Raw genomic sequence first — 22971 nt, 5'->3', positions numbered from 1 at the left:
AATTACGCATTTAATTAGCTCAAAAATAATCGTTCTGAAACTGACAAAAAAAGAACCAGAAACAGTGAGTTTCAGCTAAATTTAAATGTTTATGTAGAACTTACCATAGCTACCAGCAAGTGCTTATTGTATAGTTGCTTGAATTAATGAAAAAATCTTTATTGGAAATAAGATCAATAGCTTAGAAAATATGAGACAAAGCTTTAATAAGAAACAAAAAACCAGAAAGGTCTATTCCTTACTTCATTTTTCTTCCTCCTTTTGGAAATCTCTAAACTGTCTGAAGATTTGTCATATTTTAACATTTGACACACTTTGTTTCAGATGCATGAACAACATTATTTTACATCCTAGTGGGCAGAAGAGCAAGGGGTATCAGGTATTAGCTAGCACAAAAGGAAAGAGCCAAATGTGGAGGTGTGTACCAGTGAAGACAGACTCGGCATAGGCATCAGGGTGAGATTAGACAGTGAGAATTTGCTCCAAGGAGCACCCATACCTGGTTTTTCTCTTGCAGGTCAATTTGTGACGTCTTGAAATCAGGACTTGGAGAGTTTGCACTTAATCTAATTTTCTTATCCAAGAGCTCTTCCATTTCTTTCACCTGGATCTTCAACCTTCTATTTTCTCTCTCCAGTCCCTGCTTTTCTGTTTCAAGTATTTCCCTCTTGTCCCATTCCGAGGTGTTTTCAGCTTGCAATCTCTCTAGCTACACGCAGAAAACACAAAAAAGCAGCATGCAGCATTTGCAATTGCCAAAAGGTAACGCCACCGACAAACAGACTCCCATTAAGAAAGGTTCATGGATATGTCCATTGATAAAATTTTAAAAAGAAAATTCTATTTGTTTGAAAACATGAGAAAAATACAAAAGTCTGAAGATCAGGCCAAACTGTAGATAAATAGACTTTTCCTCTTGGTTCATGTAACTATCTCTACAGTCATATGGACCATATTTTTCAAATACATGTGTCAAGTGAAAAACTGCTGCTCTTGGGAACACATTAATCTCCACTCTCAACTGATGAACATTCTCAGTGGAGAAGACACAAAACCATTTTGTGGGCAATTTTGATTGGATATATTTCACTTATTCATTCACTCATTTATCTAGGGAATAGATAGATGCTATATGGATCTATCTATCTATCTTTCTATCTGTCTGTCTGTCTATCTATCTATCTATCCATCCATCCATCTACCTATGCAACATTCGCAGTTGCCAAAAGGTAATGCAAAAGGTAATTTCATTTTGGCCGGGCGTGGTGGCTCACGCCTGTGATCCCAGCACTTTGGGAGTCCGAGGCGGGCGGATCATGAGGTCAGGGGATCGAGACCATCCTGGCTAACACGGTGAAACCTCGTCTCTACTAAAAATACAAAAAATTAGCCGGGCATGGTGGTGGGCGCCTGTAGTCCCAGCTACTCGGGAGGCTGAGGCAGGAGAATGGCGGGAACCTGGGAGCTGGAGCTTACAGTGAGCCGAGATCACGCCCAGCCTGGGAAACAGAGTGAGACTCCGTCTCAAAAAAAAAAAAAAAAAAAAAAAAAAACGAAGAAAGAAAAGTAATTTAATTTTATATTGAAATACATATATATACTTTATAATTTTGTATTTTAAAATTTTACATTAAAATATTTTCAATGTAAAATTATATAAAATTGAAACAATACTACAAATAAAATCTTATTGGGACACAGCCGTGCTTCACACTTTGCCTGTAACTGCCTTCACACACAAAGACTAAGTTAAACTGTTGAGAGAGAGACCATATAGGTAGTAAAGCCCTAAATAGTTACTTTGTGGTCCTTTACACTAAAGTTTTGTCTACCTCTGCCCTCTTCCCATGGTTCTCAACCAAGGCTGCATGGTATATCAACATGAGGAGATTTTTATAACCATCAATGACCAGAAGCCTACTTTAGAAATTCCGATTTAAGATAATTTTAATATCTCCTTTGGTTTTTATTATTTTAGTGTTTTTATGTTTTAAAGAGTATCAAATGTATTTATTTTCTGCAGTTTTATTACATCTAAGTGCTCATTATGATGAGGTGCAATTATATTCATCTGCTATAATTTTTTTTTGTGGACATTGTAAGTAGATGTGAATAGTAGCTTTTTTTTGCTGTAAATTATAGTCCTGAGCTATGCATTCTAATCTGACTTCACGATTTATCCTCTGGATAAGCTTAGTCAGGTAACTTCATCTACCCCAATGTGGACAATTTATCTAATCTGATGAGGTTTGTGAGAAGTGAAATTAATCAAGGTAATTAGAAAGCACTTTGTTTAGCAATGTAATACTTAAAGGAGAAACACTGTGGTAATATAAATTTTTTTTTTAAATGCATATTTCTCTCATATATTTGGGCATATGGACATCAATGTAATTTATTGCATATATCTATACAACAGAGTAACTCTTTACAGTAGAAAATCTATTAGAATCTCATCCTGGTTCTACCACTTACTCACTGTCTAATTCTGGACAAGACATTTATTGTCTTATTAAGTTTTCTTACTAATAAAATTAGTATGGTACCATACATATAATACCATAAATACAATACCACAAATGCCATACTTGTGGTATTGTATGGACAGAAGAGGATCAACTACTCAAAATTCCTTGCAAACTATTTAGGATGATTAAAGTATGAGGCATTTAAAAAATATCTCAAAAGGATAAACATTCTAAATTACTTGTTTTTACATTGTTAATTATAATGGCTTGATTGCAGCATACTTTATAATTATCATACTGTCATAAAATCTGTTGCTATGACATGTTAAATTCTAAAAACCCATCAACTTAGTCAACATTTAGAAAAATGTTACATTTCAAAAATATCCTTTATAATATCATAATAAATTATGATATAAGAGCCTAAAAACTGCTTTTTCATATATATATAATTGTACCATTATTGTAGAAAATGTTCTGTTCCCAAATCTAAGAGATGCTCTGGCTTCTAAAATGTAGGAAACCAAAATTACATTATTGGCACATTTACCTATTATGTATAATAAACTAAGGGTCAAATTTTAGATGATGTAGTTTGACATTTGGGATGCTTGTTTGGGAATATGAGGTGAAAATATTATATCACAATTTAATTTAGCACATTACATTACTTTCATTGTTAAGATTAATACTTAAAGTTTCTATCATTGCCTCACTCGTCAGAATAAAAATAATAAAGTTGCCACAAAAAGGCAGCAACTTAGTAATGAAAAATTAATATAAGGAGAGCAAATGTATTTTTGGGCTAGGACAAATATGCTGTGTCAAGTCTTTGCAAACTTGTAGGATTCTTTTAAATGTTAAAATTAAATAAATTGATTTAACATTAAATAACAGATAACAAGTAGAACCAAGGTTTTAAATAAGTAATACGTGGTCTGAATGAACAAATTTTAACTCTTAAGATTTTTTTGTAAGTAATGATTTTAGCAGTAGCAACAACAAAGCTTAAATAATGCCTTCTGATGTTTTACTATTTACAGATTTATCAAAACATACAAATTATTTGATAAATATATGCATATAACATATATTAAAAACTAAAAATCTTATAAAAATTATTAGCAGTTTTAGTTATTTTGTAAAACTGTTTCTTATCACATTATTCTTTTCCAAGAATCATATGAAAATCCACTAATTTAAAAAGCATTTAATTGCATGTACCTTAAAATGATAAATAAAAAATCAAGTAATATTTTAAGCTCTTAGAGTTTACCATAAAAAATTACAATAATTTTATCAAATGGAAATAGAATTCCATTGCTTTGCTTCTGATGATGAAGAGAAACTCCTAAAATATTTTAATTCTAACTCAACTGTGAATTTTAACCATTAGTGTGTTCTAGCGTTAAATGAATTTCAGATAATGCAGAAATTACTGAAACATGTTTTCTGAAAATTTTAACATAAAAGTACATTCTTTGTAGAGTAAGTACTAAAATATTTGTTCACTTAATGACATCAATTTCTTATTAAACACTGAGAAAAAGTACATAAATATCCAACACTATATTTACTGAAGGAATATTTATTGAGCATATTTATGTATCAAGAAACAAAGAGGAACTGAATTTATGACATTAAAAATGCAAATAGAATATGAGTAAAATTGGGCATCTTTTTACAAAGGAAAAACATTGAGTATCATAGAACGGCCTGCAATAAATCAGGTAAAAGGAGAAGGTTGTTTGAGGAAATGATATCTAAGCTGCAACTTGAAGTTTAACAAGGCAGAAAAGCACAGCCAAGCCCAGACTGTACCAAGCACAGGAAGCAGGAAATATGTTTGAACACTGCAAGACCAAGAGGAGTCTGTCCAGTTACGGAAAGCTAGGATTTGGGGAGGACATGGTATAAAAGGAAATCGGGCAAACACAGACTGGTTCTGAAAAATAAGTATGAATAACAGAATCACTTGAGTTGCTCGTAAAAACTGTAGTATTGTGATTATTCCTAAGGATAAAATGTTGGATCATTTTCTAAACATAGCTATTTACTCATTCTTCAACTGTCATTGCTTGATATTGTTGAAAATATACCTAAAATTGTAATCATTAACAACAACTGGAATGCAAGCTTTATGACACCAGGACTGTGTCATTTTGCTCATAAGCCCAGCACCAGACACACACTGTATGTGTGCTCCATAAAAACCTGTTAAGTGAGAGAGAAAGCAGATAATGATGTTCTCCAGGAAAAATCCTTTCTGTATTTCAATGACAACAATTAGACACAAAGCAAAATTAAGACAGCACTCTAGAAAAATCCAGTTACTTGACTTACCATGACCTAACATGAAAAGGATTTCTCAGTACATTGACTCTGAGCTCTTACTGCTATTGTCAGAGCTGCTTTACATTTTATAGTAGTGAACACAGTGAGGCAGAGATGATTTTTAATAAAATAACCAACAGATGAGTCCCAATTCTCATTTAGACTGATTGCTTCAATTTGTGTTCTTTAAAACATAAGAAAACTTTTTCCTACAACCTAATGTTGTGAGGGAGAAAAGAAATCATTTAGGGAAAATACTTATTAACTTCCAAATTCAAGTCAAAAATGTCTAAAGTCATAAGTTTATTCTCTAAAGAAGAAAACATCAACAGCCACTTCAAATACAAAATAATGTATTAACGTTTTCCTTAAGTTTTATCAAGATGACAATCACTTTTTAAATGGCCCTCATCAACTGAGAAAACTCCCAAAAGAATGCACTATATGCCACTTGGCAGGCCAGCGAAGAGTCACCTAACACCAATGTGGATGTTCCAGTAATCGATTTGCAAATATTCCGAATTTTGATTTCAGACAAGTTAGCCATAAAACCTCATTATATATACTGTGGTTTTGGAGGAAAGAAGGAAATGACAGAAAGCATTTCTGTTTCCTAGCAGTAAGAAATTATCACCCTTTATTGAGGCCCTAAGGTATCCTGGGTAAACAGTCATATAGATTATTTCCTATTCTTACAATGATTCCACAAATCATTTGACTGTGCTACGCATGAGGGAGCCGGGATTCCAAGAGTAGAAGTCATTTTCCAGTTGGACAAGGAGTCCAAGCCATGGTTCACCTAAAGATCCTCTCTGGTTCTATTTCTGAGCTCAGAAACCAGTAAACAGGACCACATATCCACTTGCAATAGCAACTACCAGATTCTGAATCCTATATTGCATTATAGCAAAGGTTTCATTTATGATTTTGGTTTGGTTTTACATCTTTTAGTGTTTTTTTCCCTTTTTGTTCTGTCTCTGTCTAAGGCAAATTAATTCACAAGAGAAGCAATTTCTGTAGAATCACATTTAAAAGTCTGGCAACTCCATTTTAATTGAGTCCATATTATCGATATCACCCCTTGTATCCTTTACCAGTCTTCCTCTATGTCTTAGAATCACAAATAAGAATTGGAGGAACCCCTTCCTAAATGAAAATCTACTTCCAATCTGTCCATAGTTAAATATAGCCTAGGGATAGCTCAGTCTCTTTTTGACCAAGAGTCAACAGTACAATAAATGATTTTAGTGATGTGTAATGTCATACATATTTTAGTTGCTTTCTTTTTATTTAAAATACTTGGAGAATTTCTAAAAGTAAAAATTGCCTCACTAGTTTGAAACAAAATGTGTGCCAAATTTAAATATAAAAGAAGAGAGTGGCCAAAATGCTATTTCAGATTAAACATGAATCAAAAGCAATGTAAGCATTTTTAAATGCATCTACTTCTAAATAAGTCAGTACATATTAGAATGCCAAGTGAAAATACATTTGTAAATACTTTGATTATGTTCTGGTAGAGAAAACTTACAAACCTCACAAGTCAAATCTCTTAAGGGGATGCTTTGGACCCTAGATTTCACAACAACCATGCACTGCCTCAAAAGTTCTTAATGATCTTATAGAATTAATACTTTCCCCATCTCAATTAGAAGTAATAATCATCTATACATAACTTAGGAACTATGAAAACTAAACATAAAAATAAACATGTTACTGTTATCCCTGCAAAATGAGAAATGTTTCATGAAAGTATTCAAGCCCAACCAGAGAAAAGCCTTGATTTAAAACCAAAACAGGAAAAAGATACCCTTCTTTCACTCCCATGCCAAACACCATGCTACCACGGATTTCTTATAAAATCAAGGAAGTGTGAAGCTTTACAGGATGAGTGCTTACCAAATCTGAGAAGTGAAACACAATAGAGCTGGTAAAATGTAGATCTTGTTCCAGGGATAATAGGAACAAGGGGTTTATATAAAGCATCTATAATGGGACTTAATTTTACCAGACACAAACTACACTCTCAAGCGTGCTCTATTATTAGGAAGAAATATGCAAACACACAATACTTAACAAGATCTGCATTAGAAAAATGAATGTATTATAAGGGAATTGTAATTAAACATGGGAGGTAAGCGCTCTATTTGCAAAATCTCTCCTAGAAGTAATTTTAAAAGTAGACAAATTATCTTGGCACCGAAGTTGCCAAACAGGTATTCTCAAGGATTTCAATTGATCTCAGTATCCGAGAAACATGAAACCTGCTGACACTGCCTAAAACAAGCTTTTCTGCTCAACTGAGAATATGCTTTGTGTTAATCCATATATTTGTTTTCTCTAAGGAATTAACAAGCATTATTTGTAGACACTCTGATTGTTCAGAAAAAAATAGCAACTTAGCTTCAATTATTAGCATTGAGTTGTAAAGAAGAAAAAATTTATATATAATTTAAAGGAGGAAAATAGTGGGATAAGAGATGGTAAAATGAATCAGAACTGGAGAATGATGCACAAAGAAAGAATAAAATTGTGACAAAGTATTAACCAGCACCCCTCTTAAATCATCATCTTTTATTCCACATCTGTGCTAAGAATGATTTAGCATAAGCATTTTGTGTTTTATGTATGTTGCTGTTCTCATATCTGGGTTTTTAGGGAGAAGTTGAATTTGCCAAAACAGATACACTGATGAATTCTTTGAAAAATAAAAAAAATGAAGACTAACAATTAGCTTTTTTGTAATTAAACCAGAAGTACATAGGCATTGACATTAAAATTTGATCACCTAGACAAAAGGATTACTCTTATAACTGGGTAAGCTAATTCTTTTTTTATTCATCTTTAAAGTCAGCAGTTTTTATTGGCTTCTCTATTCATCACTGAGTTATAATGACAACTGTGGTGATAGATCAACCGCCCATAAGTGTGTTTCTTTGATTCTGGAGTGGTATTATTTATTCAGTTTATCGATCATTGGACAAATACTAGTGTTCATTATACATAGATACAGATATCCAGATATACATATTTTGCTGGTGTATACACACAAAATTGATCTTCTATCCAGCAATATCTCTAAACTCTCAGAAAATATATCTTGTATATTATTTTGTGTTTTGTAAATAGATAATTGTATCATTTTTGATCATTGTAATTTTGTATCTTTCCAACTCTTATAATTCTATTTATTTGTCTTCTTTTGTGGAAGTGGCTGGGACCTGAAGTAAAATATTAAACCGATAGCATACTTCCAATCATTATTAAGTAAAACATTTGCTCTAAAATGTTGCTATTTGATACCAGATTTTAACAGTCCACTTTGATTGCTGCTGGGTTAAAGTGTTTTTCCCTATAAGCATAAATTTAGTTTTGGCAAATGCTTTTTAAATAACATTTGAGATAACCATGCCATTGATTTTTGCTTTTAGTCTGTTTAATGTGATGATTTGCATAATAGATGTTCTAACGCTATAATATGTCTCCCACTACTGTGACAAAGCAATTTTTAATTACTAAATTTAAATTAATATTACTTGCACTTGATGAATGTATTTGCTACTAAATTTATCTGTGAAATTAACTGTAATTTTCCTTTCTTCTATTATCTTTCTTTGGATGCAGTAGTAGAGTTAAATTAACACATTGGAAAAAGTTGGAAAGTATTTCTGCTTTTCTCTTCTCTGGAAGATGTCCTTAAAAATTGGAATCATATATCCTAAATAGTACAGCTTGTGCATAAACTTTTCTGATACTGGAGTTTCACTGCAAGAAGAGTTTTCATTTATTATATTTTAATTTAATTACTTGCTGTTACAAATCCATTCAGCCTTTCTATTTCTAAAGTGTCATATTGGGTAAGCTATATTTTTCTGGTCAATAATTTGTTTCATGTAAGGTTTCATTTTTATTAGCAGTGTCTCTTCATGGTGTTTCCTTATATTTGTAAATCTCTGCCTTATCAAAAGCTATGTCTACTTTTTATTACTAGTAATTTCTAATTATAGCTTCTTGATTAATTAGTTATTTTTTCCAAAGAATTAACTTCTGGCTTTGCTATCTCTATTAAAGTTTTAAAAAAGTATTTGATCAATTCCTAGTATTGTCATTCTTCTCTTCTTACTACACTTTTCTTCTGCCACTTTTTTAACTTTTAAAGTAGAATATTAGCTTATTTGCTTTTTTGTCTTTGTTATTTTTGTTATTCTGGATACTCCAAGAAGCAATTCTACAATTCATTGTAGAAATGTAATAAATTTATTAGGGAGAATGCCTATGAGAAAAAAATGGAGAGGAAGACAAGAGAGGTGGGGAATAGTCAAACTGTAATGCAAGACTGGCTTTGAGTGAGGGAGAAGCAGTAAAGAAGGGAGGATGCTTTGAAGCCTCTGAGACCTCAGTGCAGTCTAAGCAAAGTTATGCAAGACCCTCAAGGGGTTTTTGAGTCAACATCAGTAGCCAGAGGAACATCACACCTCCCAGGCACAGAGAGGTCAGTGTTAGGCTGGGAGCAGCCTGTGGAAAGCAAGATCTCATTTCCTGGTTTCAGAACGTAGCAGCTGGGTTCTGACTTAACTATACTCCCTGTAATTGAGATACGAGAGGCATTGTCTAATGCCAGACACAGCTATTTCCTTATACACGTATTGATGTTATATCTATTTTTAAGCTTTGCAGTATCCCTCAAGATTTCAATGTTTTTATCTTTCAGCCTTAAATTACATTAAATTTATTTATTTGCTAGACTTATTTAGATGTCTGTTTTGTAATATCCAAGTAAATTAGTTTCTTAATTTTTTGTAATCAATACAAAAATAGATGACTATGGCTATAAAATAGTATCCTTTGAAAATTGCATAGTTTAAAACGTGAACACATACTAAATCTCAATCTCTCAACCCAACCTCCAAAGATCAAAACTGAGAAAAAAATAAAATCACTGGTAGCTGCAAATCTGTCAACATAATAAAGAGGCTTAGACTTATAGAATCTTGATTGATATGTAAGAGGTGCAATAAATGTCTGAGGGCAGTAGAGCTTTCTCTGGAGACCACGGGGGAGCAGAGTCAGATAGGGATGGTGCAGGAAGAGAAAACATACACTATGCTGGATGTCCTGTAAAGGTAGCCACATCACCTTAAGCAGGGAAATAACTGAGAACAGGTCTCAGACTTGGGGAGCCAGAACACAAGCTACTATCAGAAATGTAATAAAGGAGATTAGAAAGCCCAAGGGTAATTGTTTTCCGGTGTTTCAAGCTCATGAGTAGCACTCTAGATTGCAAGGGGTATCTTGGAAAGCAGGGGTGTCATTTAGAAACTTCCTGGAAAGGGACAGTAGGAAAGCAAGAAGTTGATACTAAGGGAATTATCAAAGAATCATAAGACAAATTTATTTTCATCCCCCCTACCCAAAAGCCTGAATTTCAAAAAAGTGTCCCTTCACTATATCGACAAAAGAGGGCACACTACAACTAAGATATTAAGTATACAACTCAAAATTTTTATTATTCCACTTTCCCCCATAGAACCTACCTGTTACCACTTATTCTTGCTATCCCAGGAAAATCCTACCCAACTGTTATGGACTGAATTGTGTTCCCCCCAATATTTGTGTTTAGAAGTCTTATCCCCAGTGTGATTGTATTTGGAATTAGGTCCTATAAATACGTAACAAAGGTTAAGAGGATTCATTAGGGTGGGGCCTTAATCCAATGGAACTGATGTCCTTATAAGAAAAGGAAGATGCACCAGAGATCCCTCTCTCCACGTGAGCACAAAGGAAAGACCATGTAAGGACACGGTGTTCAGACCATACTAGACAATATTCACTATAACACCCTAAGAAAATTAATTCATGATTCTATAATGTTAAAGAGAGAAAAAGAGACAAAGAAAAAAAGAAAGTAAGAAAAACTACTGGGAAGGGCAGAGAAATGGTAGCTCAAAACTGTAAACAGATAGAATAACTTTTGCAACTACCAATTATAATAAATGTACATAAAGATCATCAGTGGGTTTCAGAATCACTAGATAAAGGGTGTCTGGAGAAAACGATACATTCAGGAATCAAAGCGTTCTACCACACACGACTTCCAATTTCAAAGTGAGTATGATATTGGAGAAAGCTGGCAGTCCACACCTTAACCAAGTGATTCTATTTAGCATGGGTAATAGCTGAACAACATGGCATTGTTTCTCTTAATATGAAGCATTAGGAAATCCATGGAGATGTTATATATTATCCTTACTAAAAATACATTAACCTGAGTCTAGTCTGTCAATCAGTGGTTCTCAACCATGATGATTTTGTCCTGAGAAGACATTTAGCAAAGTCTGAAGATGATTTTAGTTGTCACATCTGAAGAAGCACTACTGGCATCTGGTGGGTAGAAACCAGGAGTACTGCTAAACATCCTACAATGTACAGGGCGGCACCCCACAAAATGTCAATAGTGCCAAGGGGGAGAAATCCTGCTCTAGACTTAATTCTTGTTTGCAGGAAATACAGAACATAGAAGAATAAAGGATACCATTAACAATCAATTAGACCAATACAGAATATAGCATATTGTACCACTGAACCTATCTGATTGTTTAAAACACCACTTTCAGGGGAAATAATGAGAGAATCTATTCTAAACTAAAAGCAATTAGGAAGATATAACAGCAGACGCATTAACAAAACTAGACTGGAGGCTGCTTTACAATAATGCCTATAAAAGACATTCTAGGAAAAAGCGAATTTATGAATTAGCTATTGATAATATTAATAATTTATTAATTTATTCAGTTTGAACATTATGATCATGTAGGTAAATGCCATTATTCTAGGGAGATGCACGTTAACACGTTTGAGACAGGCATCATGATGACTGCCCCATGTGTTGAAATAGTATACCTACAACAGACAATAACCTTAAAAGATAAAAGATAGTGCTGATTTTAACATTTATTAAAGTTAGAAATATACTTTTTTAAAGAACATAGATAAAGAAAAACATATTGCAATAGTAGCCTATGTAGGAAATGGTTTGGAAAAATATGCAGAAAATATAAAATGAATGATTGAGCACAAAGAGAAAGGCTTTGTAGAAACCAGTGGTGATCGTGTGCCATAAACTAAAGCAGATTGCCTAAGAAAGTTGTCTGTGTCTGAGTGCTAAATAAGTAAAAAGTAAACCTATTTATTAAACATAAATATGAACGTATGCCTTGGGTATTAAGATATCACCATCACTCCCAGGGTCCTGCTTGCAGATTTTTATTTATACTCTGGCACAGATAGACAAGTTCTAGATAAAACATGTTTTCCCACTGCACACTATAAATATGTATTGATTTTGATGTTTCAAGCTTGTATTTACCTGGTAAGGTTAAAACTTCAGGACGCGGGAAAAAAAAATATTGTGTTAGTTGTGACATCAGCATTAAAGGTACACTTGAGTGAAGATTTACATCCGTAGCCTAAGTTTTCTCTTCTAGGAGTGGAAAAACATTTTGCAAGTGCGAGTTAGTTGAAAGGATCAATGACTCAAATATGTCAGTGAGCCAAAGTCCAACACAGACATTTGTCCAAATTCAAAAACAAATGTCAATGCCTATGGATCGATTACATAAGACTCTTCAGCTCACCTGACCTTTTTACAGAAAGGTTCTTAACATTTATGGTAGAGGATAGGATTTCCCAAACGATTAGATAAAGGTCAGAGCATACACTTGAGTGTCGTTTGAAATTTAGTTTTCAATAATTATGTATCATCAGAATTCAAAATCATTTGTAGTGAAAATTTTAAGTGGCTCTTATCTAGAACCTGGCATATATCCTTTGAGCTTCCTATTATGCTTGCTTTTACCTCAATGCTCCACCTCACTGCTGCGCTCCGCATTCTCTCACCTCCACAAAGTAAAATCGATGGGAGAAGGAAGAATCTCCTTCCTTCTCTTGCCAGCAGTCCTAGTGTCAAATAAAGGAGTAGGTTAAAATGACAACTGCTCCTACTCAACCTAGATTAATGGATAGAGCATACATGAGGAAAAGCCTTTGTGGGGGCCAAGATGTTTAACTATAAAAAGAGGAAATATTGAATGAGTATTGAAAACTTTAAGGACCTAGAAGCTAAAAAAGCAGTGGTCAGGATTGTGGGATTGTCTTATAAGTCATTGGTACTGAAATAAGTAAAGAAAGGCTTGAACTCTAAATGTCAAGCAAATGACTAGCTTCTGAGAGCAGATTATTAAAGGAGTATAGAATCACTTTGCTGGGGTCCATTGAAATGAGTGAATGTCAAACTAGATACATGGAGTAAACACCAACATTATTAAGCAAGGCAGTAGAAAGTATATGGTAAAGGATTCCTTTGACCAATTAAAATGGTTACTATGTAGTCAGTGACAAGATTTAATGAAATCTTTTCTAGAACAAAAATTTCAATGGACTCAAGAAAAAAAGTGCATTCACTCTATTTGAAAAACAAACATTGAACATATAAAATGATTCATTATCTTCACAATATATCAAGAATATTTTTAAGCTTATAAAATAATTTAGGTTTCTACTTAAGGAAGTTCAATTGAAGATTTCTTCCATGTTAAAATTGAGTTCAACAATAGGTTCAAGATCACTTTTTTGTTGCTGTTAATATGCAAATACTTCATCTTCCAAATAAATAGGTGGCATTTACTGAAGATTTAATGGTTGTATGTAATTTATAAATCATCACCCTTATTTTAATGTGAAGGCCTATTATCTCCATACCATGGCTGAACATAATATATGGTATTATTTGTCCTATTATATATCGTTTCATTAATTATAATGTCTATTATTTTTGAGAACGTCTAGTGAGATAAGCACAGTCTTAAGGTGTTTGCCTTTGTTAATTCACTTACTCCTCTTTTATTTATATTTTATATATAAGTTCTGCGATTACAGGAGTGAGCCACTGCCCCTGGCCACGTATTCTATCTTAACATTGTAAAAATATATATATATATTTACAGGTGACCAATGTGGTACACTATAATTGCATTTATTTTGCTATTATAATTTTATGTTTCCTGAAGTTATGAAGTGCCTCATAGTTTCTTGCTTAGTTTTCAATGTAGTTACTAATATGGAACATTTCAATGGAAGTATACATTTCCTAGAAATACTGACATACCCAGAACATAATATGAGTGTCACTTCTGTTTTATTTTGAGACATCTTTTACCTGGAATCAACTTTCATCATAATCCTGGAAATATTCTTGAAGTCTTTTCTATTTAGTTCTACTTCGTAATTCATGTTTCCTATGTCATTTTCGAACTGCAAAGAGGTTACAACAGTTGATAATTTTTGGAGATTTGATAGGTCTTATAATGAATTATTCCAATCTATATTATTATTGTAAATTGAGTATGTGTAGAATTCTAAGATGTAAATCACTTTCTTCAGAATTTTAAACATTTACCTACATTGTTTTATAATTTCTGGAGTTGCTTGTTGAGAAGTCTGATAATTTTTCTGATTTCTGATTATCTATATGTGCTCATTTATTTATCACTGCTTCCTTTCAGGCAATTTATTGTATTCCAGTGTTATGAACTTTAATGAAATGAACTTTGCTCTGTCTTTTTGGTATTATTATGCTACTTACTTGGATGGATATATTCATCTAAACCATCATGACCTTCATTTGGAAGAATTTTGTTTTTCTAATTCTCTCGCTTTTAAACTTCTTTTTTAAGGATCTCTTAATTTGGGGGACTAACTGCTAAATTAATGTTTAAGAAACTCCCTTTTTTATTATATCCTTGTCTTTGTGGTTTACTTTCTGTGTGACTCATTCAACTTTCAACTCCAAATTATATATTTAATTTTCATTTGTGCTATCATGTATCCATGTCCTAAGAGCAGGATTTTTGTTTTCTCCATGTTACATTTTATGTAACATTTTGTTATTTTGAGGGTATTTTGAGGGTAATCAGTGTTTTTGCTCTTCGGATATTAGATGTAGGGCTTTTAATCTACTTCTGCTACCAGAATTATTTTTTAAAAATAAATTGCATTGTATATATTGTATGCTACATGATGTTATAATGTATGTAGAGAGTGGCAAGGCTACTGTAGTTAAGCAAATTAGCATATCCATCACCTCACATAGTTACCTATTTTTTGTTCACTTATTTTGTGGCAAGAACAGTTAAAATGTATAGCTACATTCCAAACACTGGGATTGAAGAGAAAGTAGGAAACAGTATCTATATTTAATTTTCCAGATGTAAAAAGTTAATTCTCCTCTTTGGCTCCTCTTGAAAATGTGGCAATCCTTTTATTGTGTTTGTAAAGGTAAGTAATTCTGTATACGAGGTAGTGAGAAAAAACATTTAAATGAAATATGAGCCTGGAATAATAGTTACATTCTTGGTTTATTTAGGAGCTAAAATGAATAAATTGGTTACATGTCTACAATAACTTAACCCAGTTTCTATCAAACATGATCATATATCACTCTAGAATCTAGAAATAAATCAATGGATAGTGTAGGAAATAATCAATCCTTTTAAATGTGGAGACTGATGTGAAGGGGAAAACATAGGGATATTTATTAAAACTATCAGTTGTCACTGGCTTTGCTCGTTTCTTTGTCAGGTTTTGGGCTTGAAGTGAATGAGAAGTATCAAGACTTCCTTAGGAGAAGGAGCATGTTGCTAAAGTCATTGCAAGAAAAGAGATTGGATTCTCTGACACAGATCATCTCTCATTTTATTTCTCAAAGCTATAAGGCATTATTGCATACTGTCTGAGTGGTAACAATAATTGTCTTGTTTGTTTATTTATTTATTTATATTTTCACTCGTGTGGCTAAAGTGCAACATGCAAAGTCAGCTTTTGCAATGCAAATTATCATTGGCTCTTTAAGGACATTTGATTTTTAAAATCTTATTAAAACAATAGTTAAAATATTTTAAAAATATTTTTAAAAAGAAGTGTTCCTATTATTATTTAGCCGCATTGTATCAAAAGATGTATTATAACTCCTTTTGCTTGATTTATGTGTTTTTGCTTAGGAGTCTAGCATCGGAGAATTATATTCTCAAAAATGTACAAATAAATTTATAACAATACAATGAACAAATACATAAAATGTTTAGTTAATTTTTGGTGGTGTAAAGCAGCATCACATAGTGGTCAAGGGTGTGAGATTTAATGAGAGAGAGAGAGAGACAGAGAGAGAATGAGAAAGGTAAATTATAAGGAATTGGCTCATGTAATTATAGAAGCTAAGTCCCAAGATTTGTAGACAGCAAGCTGGAAACTCAAGATATTCTGATGTTTCAGTCCAAATCCAAAGGTTGGAGCAGATCAAGGCTCCAGCTCAAGCAGTTAGGCATCAGTAGTTCCCTTGTTCTCAGCCTTTTTGTTCTATTTAGGTCTTCAATTGTTTGGATGAAATCTACCCACATTAGGGAAGGCAATCTGCTTTACTCAGTGCACCCATGCAAGTGTTAACTGCATCCCGAAGCATCCTCACAGACACACCCCACACCCAGAATAATATTTGGACAAATGTCTGGGCACCCTATGGCCTAGCCAAGTTGACACATAAAATTAACCATCACATTATCTTATAAAATTGATATGTTGATTAAATGAAATCTAATGTTTTAAGTCCTTACAAGGCACATGAGACCTACAAAGTATTCATAAACATTAGCTCTAAATATCTAGTGATAATCTGAACAGAGTATTTTAATAGATCTTTATGCATCTTTCATTAATTCTCAGTATTTAAGACAAGGATGCACATATTAAATAGTTTTGCTTCTTTGAAGGGAAAGCTTCTTGGCCTAATTCTTTTTCCTTTCATCCCTACTCATCTCCAAATGACATCTTCCACTCATTGGTTAATAAAATAATTGCAAAGCATAATTGTTTTGATTTATCACTGGTCTGAGTTATTTCTTCAGTAAAGCAATTATTGTCTTGGTGATTTCTAGAAAGCCTAAAATCAGAGACTCAAATATGAACAGAAGATACTTTTTCTATTTTTCAGAGCACTTGAATCATTGCTAACTACACAGAAAGAAATGCCTCAACCTATAAAACCCTATTCCAGAACAGTTGTTTTGAACTCGAACAGATCAATACTGAAAATAAAACCCAATATGGTACATCATTGTTAGAAATAATTGTTCCAATAACTACTTGTGACTACTAGGATTAAAAAGTACATCAAGCAATGTTTTACTAATGCATACATTTATGGAAGCTATTTAATTAACAACATTTTCTACTGCTTAAATATTCAAACGCAGGAGAATTTCTAATAGTATTTGAGAGAAACAATTTACTCCATTAAAGAAGTAACTCAATTTAACAAAAGGTTTAGAGGACAGTGAATTTCTCCAATTCACCCCGAATTATATGAAAATGGGGCTTATCTTCATGACTTAGTTGCCCAGTCACTAGTTTTCTTGATAGTTCTGTCCTTCAAATAATTACACTTGCCAGTTTATACTTGTGACTGTCTTAGTCCATTCAGGCTACAAAATATCATAACCTGGGTAGCTTATAAACAGTAGAAATTTATTTCTCATAGTTCCGGAGCCTGAAATCCAAGATTAAGTTGCCAGTAGATTTTGTATCTGGTGAGGACCTGCTTTCTGGTTCATAGACAGCGCCTTCTCCCTATGTATCCACATGGTACAGGCGTGAGCTAGCTCTCTGGGGTCTCTTTTATAAGGGCATTAATTCTAATTCTCCTCATAACCTAATCAACTCCTAAAGGTCCCACCTCCTAATACCATCACCTTGGAAGTCAGGATGTCAGTTTGGGAAACACACACCCATTCAGACCATACTAGTGACCAACGTGTTTTGAGTGCATCAAACGTAGTCAAATGTAGGCCGGGCGTGGTGGCTCATGCCTGTAATCCCAGCACTTTGGGAGGCTGAGACGAGTGGATCACTTGTCTTAGGAGTTCAGGACCAGCCTGGCCAACATGGTGAGACCCCTGTCTCTATAAAAAAAAAAAAAAAAATGCAATAATTAGCCAGGCATAGTGGTGTGCACCTGTCGTCCCAGCTACTTGGGAGACTGAGGTGAGAGAATTGCCTGAGCCCAGGAGGCAGAGGTTGCAGTGAGCCCAGATTGTGCCACTGCACTCCAGCTTAGGTGACAGAGTGACATCCCATTTCAAAACAAACAAACAAAAAAGGAGTCAAATATAGAACAAAACATATTCCAAATGAATATAGACAGATTTGCCCTTCCTCCATTCTTATTTTGCTTTTTCTTTTGACCTCCTAGAAAGTTAAAATAGAAAGTTCTCTTTTTTGAAATGTGGTTTGTCCTTATCTTTCCCTCATTCATTCAGCTAATGGCCATTGGTTGAGCGATTGTGAGCCACGTACTATTGCAGAATGAAGCTAAGAACTCCACCACCTAAACTGTCAGGCCCTTTCCTTCCCTTTTTATGCCATACTCATATTAACCAGGGATTTCAGCAGAAGAGAAATGTAATTGTTGTTTAATTTAAGGCATATGTTTTCAGAAGGTGTCAGTTCATATGAAAACATGTTTTCTAAGAAAAGCATTTGATGATAATGATGGAAAGGTTCTAAGTCAATGACCTCTCGTGTAAAACAGAAAATTTCTCTCTACTGGAAATCAGAATCCTTGTTAAACACAACCGTAAGAGTGTTAGTAAAGCAGTTTTGGATTGGAAGCATTTGAGAGTAACAATTGATATGATGACATAAAAGAAATTAGCATATTAGTGTAGATTTGCTAAGTTGACTTGTGACCTCATGGGAAGCAGTAAACAGGGTCTTAGAAGAATTGCACAGAACTTAACAGGAAAAGTTCAAATGTATGTGTTTGTGTCCTAAGGAAGATAAGAGCTGGGGGTCATCATATTAAAGATCTCAAGTAGCTTGAAGGTGTTGAACACTAGATGTGTTAAGATTGGCACTAAAATGTGCACAGTTTCTAAAGAAGGGAGGTGGGCTATTCCTAAGACAAGCTAATATTTACAGTTGTAATTGATACAGTCCCTTCTTTTCCCACTCACATCACAATCATCATTGAGCTCTTCTCTATGTAATAGAAGACAGCAAGAAACTTGAAGATGGCAAAAAAACCTCAGATTGTAATTTAATCGTCAACCCAAGTTAGCTCGAAATCTTTTCAGAAGATGTAGCTACTAAGAAAAGCTACTACTGATGTGCTATCAAAGATTATTTTCAGTATTTTATTTTGAACTATATAGTTTAAATGTTTTGAAAGAAATACCTGTTACTCAAGGCGCCTAATATTTCCTGAATAAATGATAACAGGCTTTCACTGGTTATTCAACCTTCTATTTATCAGATTTCTATAAATGCAGAATAAGTAACAGTTTTATTCTTGAAAAAATTGAATATTTAGACTTGTATTTATCTAAATGACCAGAAAGTATATTTAACTGTGACAGCTTGATTCTGTTTTCCCAGACTGTTATTTTTCTCCAATGGTTTATTCATATCAAGTCTTATTTTATATATTCTGTTTCCTGAGTTTTGTCAATATAAACCCAGAATGTTTAAATCTATATCACTAACAGACTTCTGAATTAACCTGCTTGCATTCCTCAATATCCTGCTCCAAAATCATATAACCATTTCTAATATATTCATCATATTCTCAGTAATTGAAATCTCTTTGCTAGAACATGTAAAGTCAATAAGAGGAATGGAGATACAGGAGATTTAAATCAATTCAGATCAACACTTGCTGTGGCAATCTCTAAAAATTAAATTATGACACCGGAGTTCTAATTATACAATATCCTTCATGTCAAAGATAAGGCTATTTAACTTGTCAGTAAATAAAATATCTGGTATTTTATCTAAAATTTCTGACTAGGTCAATCCCCCTAGCCTCATTCACATTTGCTGTATAGCTCCCAAACTGTTGACAACTTACACTAAAAGGTATGATCTCTGATGAATACTGTACCCCTCGCTGAAGGCTGTTCTCTGAAGGCAAGTCCATTTCACATCCCACACCACTGAGTTACCAGAACACAGCATAGCAGATACCATACAATATTTGCGGAACTAAAGATTAAATTTATAATTTAAGAAAACATCCTGAAAATATTTTTATTTTCATTTTTAGCACAAAACCAAAACATTTTTCTTCCCTCTGCATACCTTAAAAACATCTAGTGGTGAATTGCTCCCAGTCAGAACATACTGCTCTTCCAGTGATCAAAATACCCCCAAAATCAACACACTTTCTGATATCTACACTAATGTAAGAAGAAAAGGAGAAGTGTTTCCTTCTTTGTCAATATTCCCATGTACCACCCTTTCCTACAACATTTTCTCTAAATTCTGCAGCGTCCTCCCTTCTTACATGCTACCGCCCTTTTCAGATATTGTTCTTACCTTCTTTTTTTTGTTTGTTTTGTGTTTTTTGTCTTGCTCTGTCACCCAGGCTGGAGTACACTGGCATGATCTTAGCTCACTGCAACCTCTGCCTCCCAAGTTCAAGCGATTCTCCTGCCTCAGCCTCCTGAGTAGCTTGGATTACAGGGGTCCCCCAACATGCCTAGATAATTTTCATATTTTTATTAGAGACAGGGTTTCACCATGTGACAGGGTTCATCATGGTCTCAAACTCCTGAGCTCAGGGAATCCACCCACCTTGCCCTCCCAAAATGCTGGGATTACAGGTGTGAGCCACCACGCCCAGCCTTGTTCTTACCTTTCTACCTGGCTCTGCACTTTGCCTGGCTAACTGCTCTTCACCTTACCCATCTCATTCACTATATCTCCTCTTTATCCCCACACAAATAACTGTGCTTCACCTATAAGGCTATATAACATATTGCATTTAATTGACTTGGATTGTTTGTGTCTGTGGCCATCAATACATCACTTTGTAGAATCTTTAGTGCTTAACATGGGAGATTGTTGATTAATATTTGTGGAGTAAATAATTGGGTTGTATAATGAATGAACATATGAACTTATTTTTGTTGTCATTTAGTTTCGTTTTTTACTTCACTATTACTGCATTTTACCTATTCAGACAGAATCTAATTGACTTTCACATGGAGAAAGAACCTTTCTAAGCCCCCATAGATAATACAATCTTCCTGGGTGTGAAAAAAATTGTGTAACAAATACTTATGTTTTATCTTGCATAAGCAAAATAAATAGGGTTGCTTATATAATCACTACTTAAATTTCAAAAAAAATTAGGATGTTTGAATTAAATTTTCATTTTTGGCTGTCGATTCATAGGCAGTTGAAAGAAAAGATAAATTCCATGTGCCTTTTACCCTGAGCCCTCCAATGGTAAAAGCCATATGAAATTTATCTTTGGGACCCAAGAGACCTGGATCTAAGTTCTTATCCTAGTATTGATTGAGTGCCTACTATTGTGTACAATTTTTAGTACTTTACAGTTATGAATGAATGGATCCTTTAGATAGGCTGTTAAACAGCAGTACATTAGTACAATACCAAAGTCAGACATTGACAGTTACGCAAAGAATTTGACACAGTGAAATGCAGAATGCTTCCATCACCACAAGGATGCATCATGTGGCTGTTTTTTAGCCACAGCACCCACTCCCTTCACTCCTGTATTCCTGAAAACCATTAATAGGTTCTTCATTTCTAAATGCTGAATATATATATGATTATATGTAATCATATATACAAATAAATCATGTATATACAAATAAATCATGTATATATAAATAAATCATATATATACATAATCATGGACTATATAGTCTTTAGGGATATTTTTCACTCACAATACTTCAAGAGATTCACCCAGATGGTTGCATGTATCAAGAGTTCATTCTGTTTTGTTGCTGAGAAGTAGTTCAAAGTATGGATGTAATTGCTTGTTTAATTATTCACCCCATGAAGATCACCTGTGTTGTTTCTAAGTTTTGGCATTTACATATAAAATACTCAAGATTTACCTATAAGTTTTGTGTGAATATAAGCTTCTATTTTTATGAAGTAAATACCTAGGAGTCCAATTGCTTGATCATATGGTAGCTGCAATTTTGAAGACTGTCAAACTATTTTCCAATGTGATTGTATCATTTTATATTCCCTCTAGCAATAGGTGAGTAATTCAATAGCTGTGCTATTACCACCATTTAGTATTGTCGCTATTTTGATTTTAGCCATTCTGATAGGTGTATAGTTTTGTCCCATCGTGGTTTTAATTTCCATTTTCCTGATGACTAATATGTTGAACACCTTTTCATATGCGTATTTACCAAAGACAATTTATCTTAGTTTTCCTCATCAGAGAATGATCTGAAAGATATTTTCACTGGATATAGTATTTTGAGTTGACAGCTCTTTTAGAACCTAAATAATTGTATGTCACTTCTTTCTGACTTCCAGAGTTTCTGATGTGATAAGCCCTGTTATTTGGATTTTTTTCCCCTGTGTATATACTGTAATTTACCTTTTAGGTGCTGTTAAGATTATTTTTTCTTATTTTCCATAAGTTTGACTATGATGTGTCTTAATATCAGCCTTTTCGGGTTTATGCTGTCTGGGATTCACTAAAATTCTTGACTCTAGATTTGATCCTTTCATTTGAAAGTTGGGAAGTTTTCATCTATTTTTTAGTACTGTCAGTCCTACACTATTTTTCCTCTCACACTGGCCTCAAATTACATGAATGTAATTTTTTTTTAATCACCCCACAGGTCTCTGAGACTTTACTTTTAAAATTCAGCCTATTTTCTTTATCTCATTCAGATAGGATAATTTCCATTCATTTATCTTCAAGTTCACTGACTCTTTCCTCTGTCTTCTGCATTCAGAAGTTGTTTTTTTAAATTCGGTTCATTTTTCAGTTTTAATTTTTCCATTTGTTCCTTCTTTGCATTTTTTTAATTGCTGAGACCTTCTATTTCTTTAATGAAAATTCCTATTTTTTATTTGTTTCATGCATATGCACAATTGCTCACTAAAGTATTTTAATGATGCCCTCTCTAAGATCCTTCCCAAAAAATTAACACATCTTTATCATTTCAGTGTTGGCATCTATCAATTGTTTTCTTTCATTCACTTCAAACTATTGTGGTTCTAGGTATGATGAGTAATATGCAATTGTATCCTGGATACTTTGTGAAATATGTCATGAGATTTG

At 33.6% G+C, this 22971-nt stretch overlaps 1 protein-coding gene across 4 annotated transcripts in view; it reads right to left on the bottom strand.

Moving 5' to 3' along the window:
• CCDC102B (coiled-coil domain containing 102B) overlaps positions 1-22971 on the bottom strand; it is a 342881-nt gene that overhangs the window by 159921 nt on the left and 159989 nt on the right. For 3 of the 4 annotated variants that reach the window (XM_025365511.1, XM_025365512.1, XM_025365513.1), the window contains one exon: positions 500-709. In XM_025365511.1, the coding sequence (XP_025221296.1) occupies positions 500-709 (210 nt within the window). Of the gene's footprint in view, positions 1-132; positions 351-499; positions 710-22971 lie in introns of those variants that run through there. The other variant, XM_025365514.1, reaches the window with a different exon arrangement.

The sequence above is a fragment of the Theropithecus gelada genome, chromosome 18 (assembly GCF_003255815.1).
Source record: "Theropithecus gelada isolate Dixy chromosome 18, Tgel_1.0, whole genome shotgun sequence".
Taxonomy (NCBI): Eukaryota; Metazoa; Chordata; class Mammalia; order Primates; family Cercopithecidae; genus Theropithecus; species Theropithecus gelada.
The sequence above is the reverse complement of the archived record's forward strand: the minus strand, read 5'-3'. Positions and strand labels throughout refer to the sequence as shown.